The 16,018-nt window shown below is 42.1% G+C and overlaps 1 protein-coding gene across 1 annotated transcript in view; it reads left to right on the plus strand.

Moving 5' to 3' along the window:
• The window catches only part of ahr2 (aryl hydrocarbon receptor 2), a 52,628-nt gene that overhangs the window by 13,443 nt on the left and 23,167 nt on the right, over window positions 1-16,018 (plus strand). The window contains exon 2 of the mRNA XM_054775136.1: window positions 2,871-3,058. Coding sequence (XP_054631111.1) covers window positions 2,871-3,058 — 188 coding nt within the window. The remainder of the gene's footprint in view (window positions 1-2,870; window positions 3,059-16,018) is intronic.

The following is a 16,018-nucleotide window of genomic DNA, read 5'->3' on the forward strand; positions in this document are numbered from 1 at the left end:
GTGGTGAAGAAGTGAACTGCTCGCCTGCCTAATTCTGTAGCTAGCGCAAACACTGTTGACGAAGATGGCGAAAAGACAGAAAGATGAGGAGTACCGTACATTTCAGCACGAGGAATTCGCCTTTGTGGAGAGAGCAGGTTTGGCAGTTTGTCTAATATGCAGTGATAAAATTTCATTGATGAAACGGTCAAATATAAAGCGGCACTTCGACACACGTCATGCTACATTTGCATCTACCGGTAAATATCCAGCAAAGGACACCCAGGAGAAGGTATGCCAAGTGCAAGCCAGCCAGCAGCAACAGCCGACAAGCTGACTGGTCTTTGGCCAGCTTTGCTGGTTCTTTAGCAATAGTGAGGAACGGGAAACCATTCACAGATGGCGAATTTGCCAAAACATTCATGCTTGATGTAGCGAATGAACTTTTTGATGACTTTTCAGAAAGAGACAAATGAATAAAAGACATGCCTCCATCAGCAAGAACTGTTCACGATCGCACCATCATGATGGCAAATGAATTGGAGGAAACAGCGGTATACTTTTCCCTTGCTTTCGATGAGTCGACAGGTGTAAACCACGCAGCGCCAGAAGTCACATTAATGATATAACATCAGTATAACAACATTATTAAAATGAATAAATACAGAGACTTACTTTATTCTAAAATTGTTGGCCTTGGCTAAAAATGCACACATTTATTTGTATTCACTGTAAAAAAAAATATTATATGGCGCTCACGGAAATACACTTTAAAAAATTTGGCTTTCATGGCTCTCCTAGCCAAAAACTTTCCCAACCCCAGCAATACAGCATACGCAGATAAGATGGTCAGGAAAACAATCACCATAGATTGACTATTGACTTGCAACTGTGGGTGTGACCGCACATGCCCTCATTCATTAACATTCCAGTAAGTTGAAAATCTGATCATCTTTTTCATGACCATAAGGCACAACAGAAATTGGATATAAAAGTACTTAAATTATATGGATAATTAAGTATTTACACAATGCAACATTTATTTCAGTAATGGCATTGTTAATACATTTCATAAACTATAGCCTAAATCATCATCATCACTGACTTGTCATGATTTCATCTAATCAGCCAGGGAAACAAAGTAGCTTTAAGCTTTATTAATTGGGACTACACTTTGAGTCTTGGCCACTGTCCTGTATATTTACAACTACCAGTGTTAAAATAATACAACATTTTTATCACACATACCTTATTTTGTCTTTGGGAAACCTGAAAAATGACAATCTGGTCTTTTGGACTGTCTATAGCGCAATTAATGGCTAACAGTGTGCCGAGGATGTCTTCACTATGCAATGTTTCGGTGTCTTGCTTACCATTATGGCGGCCTGGGGTGTGCTATGGAAATGGTAGTCGAGTAACCAGCCTTTCTAACTGGTGCCTTAAGCGCTAAAAGCAGGCCACTACCTGGCTATTTGCTCCAGATAGCTTTATCTTTATCTTCAGTCTGGCAGAGCAAAACGGGACAGTGGCTGACTTTTAGACCTTTGTGTAGGTAGATGACATCGGTGGATAAGATTGGTTTCATATGTAAGGATCCCCCACAATTAAGGAAATCTGCGCCGATTGATCGGTGCATGCTTAGTACTAAGCACTTGTGTGTACTGTAAACTCTCACAGCATGTTATGACACTTGTGTACAGCAGGTGAAAGTGTCACGGCCCAGAGACAACAAGTAGGAACACACTGTATATACGTCTGTCAAATGTTTGGAGCATTTCTTGAAATTCTGGCTTTTCAACTGTATTAAAGAGAAGCATATTTTTAATTATTATAAAACTGCATACTAAATGGTATGAGTGGTATGAATGGTATGAAAGCACACCACTTTGTTTGTGTTTACTTTGCCAATCAAACGTTTCAGTGAGTTTTTCCTGTTGCCTGTTTCCTGTGGTGTTTTTTTTTTTCTTTGATGGGAAAACTGGGTCGGATGGATGTGTTTGAGGTGGGCGAGTTCATTTTGTTGCCTTTTATGTACCACCACTTTCAAACAAATTCGGCATACTGGCTTGTTTGTGTTGATGGGCTCCCCTTGCTCATTATTAATATTCCCATATGGCGGCTGTGGCATTTGGATATGCAATCATCTTTTTTCCTCGTACCTTGCATGGGTCCTCACAAGGCTCCCTTGCTGCACTGTGTGTGTGTGTGTGTGTGTGTGTGTGTGTGTGTGTGTGTGTGTGTGTGTGTGTGTGTGTGTGTGTGTGTGTGTGTGTGTGTATCCTCGCCTCCGCCCACAGAGACAAAGCGGCTGTATGACTGACGGGATCTCATTCCGTTCTGTCTTATGAAGTGTCTGTCAGTGGTCGGCAACCTGCAGCTCCAGAGGCTCTTCAGCCCCCTTGTTGCAGCTCCCACGCAGAGCTCTGATTTTCTTTTAACACTGAAGCGGAGGAATTGTGCGTTTTCAAAAAGAGTGTGAAATATCCGACTCACCGCAAGTGTGTGAATGCATCTACACTGTATTCTGACTGTTGATCGGATGAGCAAGGGAAGGGGGAGGAGGGCCAGTGTGATAATGACACACAAAAAAGACGTCTTGAGTGTGCTCCCCCCGCAGTAAGCTATCCATAACGTTGAATTATTCGGACGAAAATAGAGTTTAATTCTGAATGGACATATTAGTTTGCCTTCACTGCCAATGACGCTGTCTTACGCATATGATATGTGGCGAGAAACTAGCAAACAACAAAAAAATGGAAAGTTGAAAGACATTTTCATAACAAGCACTCAGCAAGCTCTCGTGACACCCCTACTCCTCACAAAAGACAACAATACACATTTTCACATATTTTGTTTGTTGTGCTCATGTTATCAACTTGTTTATCTTGCAGACCCAAACCGCCACCTCCCGAGGGTGCCAAATCCAACCCATCCAAACGGCATCGCGACCGACTTAATGGCGAGTTGGACAAATTGACCAGCCTGCTTCCCTTCACTGAAGAGGTCCGGGCTCGTCTGGACAAGCTGTCAGTGCTCCGGCTCAGTGTGGGTTACCTGAAGGTCAAGAGCTTCTTTAATGGTGAGTATGACATATCGAGCATGTGATGGAATAGCCCCTTTTCCATCAACATTTCCAGGTAGAACTTTTGTTTTAATACCAGGATAAGATAATTATTGGTAACCTGCATGGTTTGAGTTTCTACCGCACTTTGAAGTTCAGGGTAGTTTATTCAAATCATGCTGATGACATATGATTGTGATTGCGATTGGTGGATAATGAGGTTTTTGGTCCGGTTTCAAGAATTTACATATGCAGTGGTAGGGCTGTCACAAGAACAAATTTTGCTGTCATTTTTTTAGACCATTTTTGCAATAATTGTCATGAGAGGTGTCCTACACATTTGAACCACTAGATGGTAGTCAAGTATAGTGTACGGTGTACTTGTGTGAGACATTAGCTTGACACAGCAGTTGCCTCTATGTATGTTTTTGCAGCCAGCGACACTGGTTGTGAGAGTGCAGCATTTTGCACTGTTTGTTTATATTTGCCTCGGTAAGCGTTACTGTCGGGACGAAGGCTCCGCTGCCCGAGGCACCTCCACCGGTATTTTTTTTTCCAACTGTCGGTGTCGGTCGTCTGTGTTCATGCGATCACCGTGTTCATTCTGTTTAAAACCGAAATGTCAGCTCTGGCATTTGCCTCAAAAACCATTGTTTCTGCACCTTCTTAATGTTAGCGTATGCTGCCTCACGAAGCTCACTGCTAAACCCTCTGTATCCACCCCACTAGTAGCCCCGCCTCCACAAAGAGGCTGAATGAGATGAGGGCTCACTCTCTGTGTTCTTTCCACGAAAGAACCAATGCGCACAGACAGATGCAGAGTGAACCCTCTTGTCATCCAGCCTGTGTAGCACAAAGAGACGAGCAGATGAAACACACACATACATGCACATGGCAATTTATCGAGGGCGTCATAATTATCGACTTGTTTCTTTTTTTTATCGTTCGATACATCGATTGATTAATTATCGTGACAGGCCTATGCACCGGTGCTATTACGATACCTAGTTTCGCGACGCATCCCCATTTAGCTTTAGAGTCAGCCTGTTGACATGGCATTAGCATTACATCACTGGATGAACTGAACAAATGGCGTGCGAACCTGACGAATATCTTGAAGTCAACGTTTCAGAATGCCAAGTTTTCCTTGCGGAACACCTACAGAGTAAGCACCTTGCTGTCTGTCCACATATGTAGTTTGCTTTTTTCTTCTTTTGATGTAAAAATGTTTAAATCACAACAGTCGTCGGTACGCGCTGCAAACTGTGCGTAAAGGTTCTCGGTACTTCCTCCCGAGCAGGAACTCAATTTCAGCCCCAGTTCCCACGGTCTAAACACGCATAGTTTAGTGTTGCAAATGGGGATATTGTCAGCCTCGATCTTTGAAAAACAATTAACCACACCTTACAAAGCCAGGTGGAGGAACGAATAACGAAATAGCAGAACTGAGCTTTAGAGACAAGCTGATAAAACGGTTTATTCCACTGTTCATCCAAACATCCCTGTTGAAATGTTCAATCAAGTTCTAGTTGTCACTTAAACCCCAGTCACACTGCCTGAACTTTGCTGTAGCGTTCTTGGAGCGGTAATGACCGGAGACTCGGAGTAGAACCGCTGCTCCTCCGCATTGAGAGGAGCCAGATGAGGTGGCTTGGGCATCTGGTCAGGATGCCTCCCGGACGCCTCCCTGGGGAGGTGTTCAGGGCAAGTCCGACCGGTAAAAGGCCTCGGGGAAGACCCAGGACACGTTGGAGAGACTATGTTTCCCAACTGGCCTGGGAACGCCTCGGGATCCGCCGGAGGGAGCTGGACGAAGTGGCCGGGGAGAGGAAAATCTGGGCCTCCCTGCTTAGGCTGTTGCCCCCGCGACCCGATCTCGGATAAGCGGTAGAAGATGGATGGATGGATGGTTCTTGGAGCGGTGAAAAAAATTAATCACCGCTCGTAACCGTTCACCGCCGTTTAACAGAAGTTGGCCCCCGTTAAGGCAACGCCGTATCCTTTCGGCCACCGCTGATGGTCCCTCCTACCGCTCCGAAGGTTTTGAGCTGCACAAAATATTCCGCCACGGCAAAGTTCATCACCGCTCCAACAACGCCCAGTCAAAGTTTGGCGCCGCTAGACGCAAGTTTGTGGACGCTTGGGTTTGCTAGGCCAACGCAGAAATCTTGAACGCTGGACCACTGCTGCCCGCCCGAGCGGTGATTAAATGTTGCACAAACTTTGGTGGAGCGGCTATAAGCGTTTTACGAGCGGATACAGGATTGCTGGAACGGTGTCAGGCGTTAAAGCAGCGATGAAGCAGCGATGCGGTGATGAACTTTGGTTTGGCGTTGGTATGGAGGTGTCGGAGGGAGACCAGAATTTGGCTATAACAACAGGGAGAAATGGACCAGGAGCCCATTAGTCTGTTGTGGCATTGCTTTGACTTTAGCGCCCTCTGCTGTACAGTTGCTGAAAATGCTTGTGTTCAGCCAATTCCTTTATAACTTGTCTGACTGCTGTGTGTCTTTTTTTTTCACACAGTGAAACGATAAGCTTCCATTAAAACGTTGCAGATGATGTAAAATACAATACAATGTTGGAGTTTATTTAAATTCACACTGAAGCAATGCAGCATTATGTGTTATATGTACAATACATGGATAACTGGTCCGCATGCGCAGAACGCCGCTCTATCAACGCTCGCGTCACCGCTAAACCAACGTTCGCTACTGTTAAACCAACGCTAAAGCAACGCCGGCTTCAGCGGTGCACCGCTAGGACAACGCCTGTGTTTTCGATTTTTTTTCCCCATTTTTGTTACGAGCGGTGATGAATTTTTTCACCGCTCCAGGGACGCTACAGCAAAGTTCGGGCGGTGTGACCGGGCCTTTAGCAGTGCCGGAAGCTGATCATTTATTGAAATTCCGTTTTTAGGACAAATTGTTTGACTACATGTGAGAGCCATACATTACGCTTCAAACTATATTAAGTATTAAGGCTCAGTAATACCAGGGAAATGTCATTTTTAGAACTATGAGGGCAGTAGGGCAGATCTACGACAGGTCTCCCCAGCTTGCGGCCCATGGGCCATTTGTAGGACCATGTTTTGTGGCCGCATACTTGACAACAGAGATTAGTGTGAATGAGGCCCGTAAAGCCTGGTCAAATTCAGAGGTCCTACAAGCCAACTGAACAACTACTACTGAACTCACAGTGAACTTGCACTGCAGTGACAGTGCCAACACAAAAATGACAACAGGTACTGTACATTCCTGGCCATTGAGCGCAACTGAATATAAGCCGCAGGTGTCCACGTTGTAACATGGGATGTTTACAAAGAAAGACACATTATAAACCCTATAAACCTTGCAATTTTTTTCTGTTCAGCAGCTTAGCAGCTATGATTGTTTTGCCAGAACAGCTTTGCTTTACAACAGGTGATTCTAGTATACTCCTCTTGGTCCAATTGCATTGCAAATTTATTGTTAAAACCACCGAACAGAACATGGTTAGAGGGATGACTGATAAGGAAGAAAGAGAGAATTGAGAAAAGACAGCATTAGGTCACATCACTGACTGTGATTGGAGACTGAGTAGAGGATTTTGGGGAAGGTTTACTGGAAGAGAGGGGCTCAGGACGTAGCCACAGATGGTGAGAGCATCCACCAGATAATCAGCTGGTGCAGGAATAATAGGGGTGTAGTTGTGAGAACCGCTTGAAAGAACCTTGGGAATGGATAAGCCAAAGTCCCAAATCTTGCAATTATACCTACCTACACATGATCTCTGCATAAGACTTCCTTGCGTGATATTATCGTCTATTTCGGAAATGCACAACTTACTGTTTCGGCACGCTAAGCATTATGGAAACTGTGGTTCAAAGTGTGTGAAAAAAGTAGCGACTTATTCTAGATTCAAGATTCAAGAGTTTTATTGTCATATGCACAGTAAAACAGGTAGTTCTGCTATGCAATGAAATTCTTGTTCTGTTCATTCTCCCAAAAAAGAAAGAAAACACAAGAAAATGAATAAAAACATCAGAAACAACAACAACAACAGAAGAGACATTAATGCAAATAAATAAATCAATAAATAATAAAGTGCTATGAGTGTGTGCGTATATTGCGTGCGGCGTGTGTGAGTGTTATATTCCAGAAATGATGGTAAATAAACACATATAGGGCAACTACCACTACTATTACTATGGGGAATAATGAATAACTAATATGTTAACTCTAAACACGTAACACACAACTTTTTACAAAACAAACACTGCAAAGCATGCTGGGAAGCCGGCTGAGAGTATGCCTTGTGCCTTGTAGACCAACGGTCTACAACATCTTCTCCATTAAATGACAAATGTCTCCACTGGGCCTTATTGTCAAAAGTGAATTTGGTCCAAAGCCGGGGTAGCAGTGATTTTTTTTTTTTTTTCCAGTTTCCAACTTCCTCTTATTGTTTCACCGCATGTTTGCAAACTAGAAACCATCAGATGCAGACTTCCTGAAAGACATAATCCCTATTTCCAGACAAGGCGTTGTGCGTGGGGAAGGCATGTGTTACTAAATCTGTGCTGCTCTCAATTCTGGCACACAATATATTTGGAACTGACCTTTTGGCCAAAGGAGGTGTACAGTTACAGGCGGGCACTGCCATGTGTGCATAGCTTATGAGCACAAACTGACAAGTTGCAGTGTGTTCAGTGGAAACTTTATGCAATGACCTTATGTGTCATGTATGTTGAATTTCTGTGTCAATCACATTAGGAGTGTTAATTAAGTTAAATCCTTCCAGACCAGCTTCAGTGTCCCTTCACCAGAAAACCTTTGACCTATATCCACTACTCTCCATCCAATCCATCCCTGCAAACAAGCTCCACCACAACGACTTTTACTCCCTCCACCTCTACTGCTGCGGGCCCCTCCCCCATTCTCTGTCCTGTTTGTAACATTACAAAAATGACAAAAAGAAGAAAGATTTTGTTCATTACGCCCTTAGATTATTGATACACTTTGTGAAATTCCTTATGGTGAACAAAGATGACCTGGGAGAGCAAAAGTTAATGGGTAGGTCAATTTTAGCATGTTGGTGCAGCCGGCAAGAAAGAAGTGCTCTGTCTTTGTGGCCTCATCCCTGTCTTGCTGTCCACGCTGTGACTTCTGTGGCTATACAGATGGGGTGATGGGAAACGTCTGAGGGTCCTGTCCCATGGAAGCTGGTGAGAACAGCAGCATTGTCTGGTGTTCCTACCACCACGTTGCTGACTGCAGTGCCAATGGAAGACACTTTCCCTCAGTCTATGAAGTTTCTACAGGAAGTAAGGTGAAGAATGGTGGAATGGAAGTCTTTGTGAACCCTTGACTCAGAGATGAGAATATAATAAAATGGATCCAGTGTAAGTAAAAGTGGAAAAAAGTAGAAGTGCCTCACAGCAAAATGCTACTGTGTAGAGCTAATAAATACAAATCCTGCTGATGTTTGGCAGTACTCCCAGGCCGAGTAACCACCTTCAGGAAACAGATGGTCAGTTTAATGGAGGGACTTGAAACTCACGTTGTGAATCAGAGGCTGAATGCTGGAAATATACCGACTTGTGTAACCACCAAAGCCAAACTCAGAAGAACAGTTGTCCTTGGAGGGTCTAGCATAGGTTACAGTTGCACACTCTTTTGTGCCCGGCGTGATAGCAATCGGACCTGCAGAGCCTCTTCATGGAGGATCGCAGTCAAAACAGAGCAGCCTGGTGCTCGTGTCAAAACTTGCCCAAGCATCCGCAGCACAGCAGTGGTATCAATCCTTGTAGGTGCTTTTTCAATAATGGGATTTACCATTGGGCCTGATGCAACTTAGGTAATATCAGGACATACAGTATGAGGGCCAGCATTGCCTGTGCACCGTCTTGTGTCACAAAGCACATTATTGTACCGTTATCCGACCTTTTATGGCAGAGGTGTCCCAGTGGTCATTTGCAGCCTGTGGCTGTTCTTTTTATTTAATTAATCATCAGTTGAAATATCGACACCTCCAATACCAGATCATTAGGCTCTAAAATCGATCCTCAAATCAAAATATCAATACTGTGATACCACAGCCATTTGAGGTAATGTATGTCTTTAACTAAATTCTTGAGACCTTGTCTTGGACTGGGCTATATATCAATATTTCTTTGAAGCACAGTATCAAAAACAAACATATCTTTCATATCGATATAGACTGGATTTGTGCTGTCGTCTTGTGTCTTGAGGAGGTCAGTCGCACTCATCACTGCTGTGTGTGTCAGCGCTCCTTTGTTATAAAGAAGACTGATGATTATAATTGAGTTTTTCTATATTTATTTCAAAAAGAGAATGGACTATTTTATTTTAGTGGCTATTTTTCTATACGTTTATTAAAATTTCAATGAACCAACTTCACACGCATGCTTGACTTTGAATTTGTCAAACTCACTTTATGGAAAAAATATCGGGATATATATTGATATTCAACATAAATATATCAGGAAACGAGTTTTGGTCCATATCACCCAGCCCTACCTTGTCTAAATGATATGTAGTTGTTTACAATAAATGAATCAATTACTCTGATGTCTTATATTCTTTATTTTATGAGCTATACTATTGAATCCCCTGAATTTTACTCAGTATCGAATCAGAAAAGCAGTCAGTGGTTTCACAAATCACTAATTATTATTGATGAGGGTGCACACACAAAGCGCAAAATGGCTGGTCTGAAGCACACCAGATCTCACAAGACCAGAACATGACCACACATTAGCCGCATCATGGGCGCCACACACGGGAGGCGACAAACAACTCATCGCCAACGTGTAGCAAACACCGCACACGGGAGGTGACGAGCGGCTGTGACCAGCTACACCGATGAGCGATGCGTTCACAGCCAGAGCGAATTGTAGGAGTCTCTCACAGTTTTGATTGGCTGTCAGGCGTGGGGAGAATTTGGGCATATCAAAGTAATTCAGAGGAGGAAAACGGCCGGTGTTGATGGAGTACTCTTGCTGGTACCGGATCTTGCTAGTATTGAAGATAAATGTACATAAATGTCAGTGTAAATTAATATAAACTTACCCGATATGTTTACTGGCGCCAACGAGTTCCCATGCCACTGCTTTTTTCTTTATATCTCTATATTCTTTTTTAGGAATGTCAAATAGCTCCGGGAATGGCAAGTATTACTTTTCCCCCCCATGTTTACCTACGAGAGCGTACCGATTAGCATCCTGTCTGCTCAACAGTCGATCAATTAAACTCTCGCTGATTGGTCCTCGTCTGGGCGACAGCGATGGAAATTTTAATATTTTTCGACTTCCTGGGAACGCGTCACAAGCCAGCATGTGCACAATGACATGGACAAGCACAAATCTCGTGTGTCGCTTGCTTGGATGGTGACTCGCTATAACCTTATCGCGCAGGTTCCATTGAACATGAATGGAGTAGCGGCGATGTGTCGCCTCACGGTGTAAGCCACAGGGTTCAAAGTGTGAGAAAAAAGTAGCGGCTGCTTATAAAGCTTATAAATTACGGTAATATTTGAATTCAACCTATGTATAAAAGGGAATGAGTGATTACAGAATTACTTCATTTTTATGAACAGTTTCACCCCAGACTTCCTCGTCCCTAATCTGTTCCAGATGTGTTGTCATCAAAACATCCCACTGGTCCACAAGCAACACTTTGTTATGCTGCCGCGATGCTTCTCAGCTTTCCACTTGCAGAGAGCAGTCACTCAGCTGGCAGACAATTAAACGGCACAATGTCTTTCTTCTGCTCTCTTGTCATCAGTGACTCAGTGCTCATGCAATACAAAGCTTTCCAACATGTCATCTTCAAAGACCAGATCTCTTTGCATCCCATTCTTGCTCCGATGGTGATCCACCAGCTCCATGAAGAGCAATGAGAGTTCAGGGAGATTTTCAACACCTGAAAGAATTAGTTTAGTGATTTTACCTGTCAGCTAATCAGGGTCTGTAGTACACCCATTTCTCCTTATGTCTGACAGGAAATCGTGCTTCTCAGATGAGGTTGTGTCAGAGTTGTGGAGAAAGGTGTCTGCTGTAGACTGATCTGGGCTTCATCTATAAAAATGTGCGTGGAAATTTGAGTAAAAGTCTGCGTGCGCCAGAAACCCAAAATTTGCGTATGGACAAAAAAAATTCAGAGCTATGAAAAATGAGAGAAGTGTGCGTACGCAAGCCTCAAGTTCGCCTCCACTTCACCATAGAAGGTCAATGCAAAGTGACTCATGAATGTGGCGTCCATATTTAAAGAGCCTTGATCGCATTGGAATCACGGCTGGTAGGAAGATGACAAGGATGAAGAAGCGGACTTTCACGGAAATGGAGGTGGAAATACTGGAAAAAGTGTCATATTTGCAAGACACAGCAGTGGTATAACAAATAAAACAAAGAGTGAGTGACAGCATGTCCGCTGTCATCGCTGTGAATGGAGCAGGGCGAACCGAGGCAAAACTTTTTTTTATCAAGGCACCCATTTCCATTTTTGGTGAGCACGTTTCTACATTTTCCCTAATTGATACCACATTTAACATTAATATAAGCTTAGCAAAATCTGTTTAACGGGGATGAAGTTATGTTTAAATTAATTGTTGTAATTCCAGATGGATATTTGGAAAACTAAAATATATATTTTAAAAATATCCCCATCATTTGTGGAAAAGGAAAGAGAAAGTTTACGCACATGGCCCCGACACTATCCACACAAATAAAGGCCGTGGTAAATAAATTGATGACATGCTTGACATATGTAATGAAAAACGTATTTTTTGATAAGAAAAAGAAAAGCGAGAAACTGAGCACTGATGACATATCAGCTCTGTGTCTTGTAAGCTTAAACCCTATAGAAATATTTAATTGACAACTTTATGTTTGTTATAATTAATACTAAATCTAACACATTGTATTATCATGATTATAAAATGAAATGATGAAATATGCAAGCGCTGCGTTGTGTTTTTCATGTATCTTTTGCACTGGTGCGTAATGATGCACCAGTTAGATGTACGTATATGCTAAATGACAAATGGTGTGCATCAAATGTTTCCACAAATGTTTTCAAGTGATGTTTTCATGCATTGATGGATAAAACGTTATTGGCTTCCATTGCACGTTTAGTTCTAACATATGACTTTAAATCACCACTTAAAATGTGAGTCGCCTTTTTGCCGTGTTTCCAAAAGGTGCGTACGCCAGCTACAAAGGTTGTGTATCAGTGCGCACATTCTCACGTTAGGTTGTGTTTTCATAGATCACATAGTCTTTGTGGACAACGGCGTACGCACGTTTTTATAGTTGAGGCCCCTGGTCACAGCACAGGCCAAACTGAGGAAATCTAGGCAACAGTTTACAACTCTTCTTTTCCACAGAGCGAGTGATGAATATGTGATTGTGGGAATCGAACCAGGAGTTTTCTGTCCTCTAAGGACCATGTCCTTGTGGTTGACCCAATTGTGTCTGTCAAAGTCAGTGTTTCATTTCACTGACAGACTTCACCTTACATTCTTCCCTTTTTTCCTTTCACTGATAGTGTAATTGTGCTTCATACGTGACTCGTGTGTTACATGTGTTAAGCTCAAGTTCACCAGCTAACTTGTAACTATCACATTCAGCCATGTAACCATATGACTATAGATCTAAAAAAAAACAGGTTTTGATGCCAGTTCTTCTTCATAGCGCTTTGCCTTGTTTACATACTGTGGCCTGCGCAGATGAAAGAGGAGCCAGCGGCTCCTTCCAGCTGGTTCAGACATGTCGCCCCCCCCCTCCCCGACCAAAACAGCACAAATATAGTTGCGTAATCATTATGTACAGCAGATCAAGCAGCAGAGCAAGTTTGCAGTTAGTAGTTCTAGGTTTAGTGTCTGAGCTGATGATGACATCACACATTCCAGCATGAGCCTTCACATTTTTATTCTTACCGAAACAAAAGTACTTGCTGATGTCATGACTGTAAATATACTAGGGGCGTCACGAGACACCCAACTCATGAGACAAGTTGATTCATCAGATTGGGTCCACAAGAGCAAGACAAGACGAGATTTTAACATAAATTTTAGGAAAAGTACAATGGAAAAATATGACTGGACAAACAAACTTTTTTAATTTAACCAAGTCACCAAACAATGCAGGTGCGTTTTGAAAGATTTCGTGTCCCACAAAGTGGTGCTAAACAATATTATTGACATTTATTGAGAACAAATAAACCACTAATGTTATGATACTATATAATAATAATAATGTATAATAATATTTAATAATAATGCAATATTTCCTTTAATATGTCATCTTTCACTCTGTAAAGTTGTGGAATTGGTGTTTGTGACATGTATTTTCTCTCAGGAAATCGTACTGTCTGTCGAACTAGTGCAGCGTTTCTGGAAATGCTGGCTTTTCAACTGAATTAAAGAGCAGCATTTCTTTTGCGATAGCAAACTACACTTTCTGTGACTGCACAGCATTTTGTGCTACAACATTTGTATTTAATTTGCCGTTTAAACCTCTCAGTGAGTGTTGACTGTCTGGTTGAAGGCTCTGCACCTTGATGTGCAGTTTTTTTCCCAAATGGGAAAACTGGATCGAGTGGATATGTTTGAGGTGGGCAAGTTTTTTTGTTGCTTTTTATGTCGCCACCATTTTCAAACAAATTCGGCATACTGGCTTGTTGGTGATGGGCTCACCTTGCTCATTATTAATATTCCTATACAGGAGCTGTGGCATCATACGTTTTCCTCCAACCTTGCATTGCTCCTCACAAGGCTCCCTTGCTGCACTGTTTGTTTGTGTGTGTGTGTGTGTGTGTGTGTGTGTGTGTATGCTAGAGGCCCTGTCTCCCACCACAGAGACAAAGCAACTGTATGACTGACAAAAGGTCTCACTCGTTGTTCTATTGAACGCTGTTGTTCTATGACACGTCTCGGTGCTGAACCAATGCACAGAGTGAACGCTCTTCCTGCCTGTTTGGAGACCAGGAGCGAAGAAAACAGACATGCATACACGTGCCAACATATGGAGACTTGCAAAATGATCCAGTTCATTTTCATTTATGAATGTGATTAATTAATTTATTTTTTTATCCCAAGAAATCTCATCACGTTTTAATCTCACACGAGATCTAGTGATGCCCTTAAATGTACAGGTATAACACGTAACGTTATTCTTGATTTTCACTGCAGATCTAAGGTCAGATACCGTCCTCCTCTCACTCACTCATTCTTTGCATCTGGCTTGACGTCCTGTTAGATGGAGCTCTTGAAGCCATTATTGTGTGTGCCGTAGCCCTGTGCCAGACTATTTAATATTGTAGTTTTGGCTTACTTGTCTGGAGGCCACGCCCCCGCCCCAAACAGACAAGTCAAAGTTCATCCAAGGAGTATTCAATATGAACTTTTTTTTCAAGTGGTATGTCAGCCCTGCAGCTCGTGATGATCAAATGTGTTTTATGTTGAATAGTGTTGGTATAGTAATGCAACAGCGGTAGTGTTGGTATGTTTACGTGCTTTAAAGAAAACCAAAGTACTCCATTAAATTAAGTGAAACCACCTTTCGGGCCCCTTGAAAGTAATAGGAAAAATATGGTCGACGCAGTCCAGAAGTCCATAACCACAAGAGCCATGGCCAAATCTCTTATACACACATTTAAACATTACCGACTGCACGTAAGGTATTCATTTGATCACTCTCCTTGTAACAGCTAGCTACTAATATGTCACACCCCTCTTCCTTGAGAATGACCCACAGCCAATGTTGGAGTAGTTTGTCATTACAAAATAAATGTCATTACATATTACTAGTTACTAGGGGTGTCACGGGACATCCAACTCAAAAGACGAGATGATACACGAGATGGTCCACAAGAACGAGACGAGTGTTTAATGTTAATTTTAAGATAATTACAATAAAAAATATAACTGGACAAACTTTTTTATTTAAGTCACAAAACAATGCAGGTGTGTTTTGGAAAGTTTACTGTCCCGCAAATTGACGCCATCAACATTTTTTGAGACCAAAAAAAACACCGTTATGGTGATATATAATACTAATAATTACAACAATATATCATAATAATGCAATATTTTCTTTAATATGTCTCTGTAAAGTTGTGGAATTGCTTTTTGTAACAGGCAATTCGTACTGTCTGTCAAACGTTTGCAGCATTTCTTGAAATGCTGGTTTTTCAACTGTATTAAAGAGCGTTTCTTTGCCGATGTATCTCTGTGACCGCACACCATTTTGCTCTGTTCCGTTTGTATTTACTTTGCCGATCAAACATCTGAGTGACTGTTTAACTGTCTGTGTGTACTTTTTTCCAGATAGCAAAACTGGGTCAAGTGGATATGTTTAAGTGGGCAAGTTTGTTTTGTTCATGTTGCCACCACCTTTGAACAAATTCGGCATACTGGCAGCTCATTCGTGTTGAGGGGCTCATTATTAATATTCCCACACGGGGCCTGTGGCATTTAGCTTTGCCATCGTTTTTTTTCCTCCTAATTTCTACCTCCTTGTTACGGGTTTTTTGAGGAAATTGTCTTTGTTATATTTATTTATGAAGACAGTTTCAAAGTCAAGTGACATACCTGTGTGCGAACAAAACCGATTGAGCCTGTTTGACCTGATTCCCATCTGATCTTCTTGTACTTTTGCTTTCGTACGCGCAGCCTTTGATTGCATTTAACCATCCAGCTAACAATAAACCTCAGACATGGCATCTATTATTAGCAAAGTGTTTATTTTCTAAATCAATAGTCGCTTCCATCTTGACTGTACAGACATGAGCAGTACATCATTGTTAAGGTAAGTTTATGTGTTGCTGTAAAAGAGGAAGAGGACAATTAGTAAAACGTTTTTAAAAGGGAAAAGACGTTAAATAGAGTGAGAGCAAGCACTCTGACATGATGAGACATACAGCTAGGGTTGGGCATCGAGTCTCGAGCACTGATGGGAAATTTTGATTCCAAGTTTTG

This window comes from Dunckerocampus dactyliophorus, chromosome 1 (genome assembly GCF_027744805.1).
Source record: "Dunckerocampus dactyliophorus isolate RoL2022-P2 chromosome 1, RoL_Ddac_1.1, whole genome shotgun sequence".
Taxonomy (NCBI): Eukaryota; Metazoa; Chordata; class Actinopteri; order Syngnathiformes; family Syngnathidae; genus Dunckerocampus; species Dunckerocampus dactyliophorus.